Here is a 1,158-nt window from a genome sequence, read left to right as displayed (position 1 = left end):
AATATATGTCAGTAATTACATTAAATATAAATGGACTAAATATTCCTGTTAAAAGATTAAGATTGTCAGATTGGGAAAAAACCCCAGCTAGATACTACTTATTAGACATGCATCTTAAATATAAGGACATAAGATGATTGATAATAAAAGAATGTTAAAGTTATAATGCCATGTAAATAATAACCAAAGAAGCTGATGTAACTATAGTAATATCAGACAAAGTAGACTTTAAAACAAAAAGAAATAAATTATAAGAGGTTAAGGAGGATATTTTACAATAAATAGAAGGGTCAAGCCACTGGGAAAATATAACAGTTCTAAATATGTATGCACCTAAAAACATAGTTCAAAATATATAAAGCAAAGACTGATAGATACTTAAACTTTATTGATGTATAACATAGACACGGAAAACTATACAGATCAAGAATACGTACAGCTCAGTGAGTTACCACAAAGTGAGCATACCAGAATACCCAAGATAGACAACATTATCTGCTCCTCAGAAGACCCCCTTGTAATCTCTCCCAACTTCTGTTCCTTTCCTCTTCTCCAAAGGTAAACTATTTTGACTGCTAATACCACTACCATATAACTTTGCTTTTTTAAAAACTCTATATAATAGAATCATCAGTAAGTATTCTTTTGTACTTGGCTTCTTTCACTAATATTATATTTGTTATATATGTTTTTAAACATCTCCTACTAAGTATTAACTTGCTATTATTATCTTACCATTTCAGGTATTTTAGAAAATTATGACAGTTTACGTGTACAAAATATTGAAAGAAATGGAAATATTATTTATACTTATAAGGTATGTTTATTTTTTTTTGACATAGTTCTGTACAATGTATTATTGAGGAGTAATGAATAAGAATTGTCCTTTAACCTTTAACATATGATTTTAGGGGTTTTTTGGTGAGATTTAATATGGTAATTGAAATTTAGTTTTATGAAATGTTTTTTCTTTTTTTAAATAAGATAAAATTGAAGGTGTATAGTATCTAACACAGTGCTCAAAATTTTTTTAATAAACAGAAAATTCCATTTTCTAGAGGAAAAATGCTATGTAAAAGATTTTTAAACCAAATTAATAAGTTAAATTTTTAGCTTTGAAAAAAATACGATTAAGTTATTCATTCAGACAGACTAAAG

General features: G+C 26.8%; 1 protein-coding gene across 5 annotated transcripts in view; it reads left to right on the top strand.

Moving 5' to 3' along the window:
• Positions 1–1,158, top strand: part of GSAP (gamma-secretase activating protein) — an 88,647-nt gene that overhangs the window by 10,295 nt on the left and 77,194 nt on the right. For all 5 annotated transcript variants that reach the window (XM_004390062.2, XM_023725031.1, XM_023725034.1 and 2 more), the window contains exon 2: positions 744–817. In XM_004390062.2, the coding sequence (XP_004390119.1) occupies positions 744–817 (74 nt within the window). The remainder of the gene's footprint in view (positions 1–743; positions 818–1,158) is intronic.

This window comes from Trichechus manatus, unplaced genomic scaffold, assembly GCF_000243295.1.
Source record: "Trichechus manatus latirostris isolate Lorelei unplaced genomic scaffold, TriManLat1.0 scaffold00280, whole genome shotgun sequence".
NCBI lineage: Eukaryota > Metazoa > Chordata > Mammalia > Sirenia > Trichechidae > Trichechus > Trichechus manatus.
Note: the sequence above shows the minus strand (reverse complement) of the source record. Positions and strands in the feature narration are given on the sequence as shown.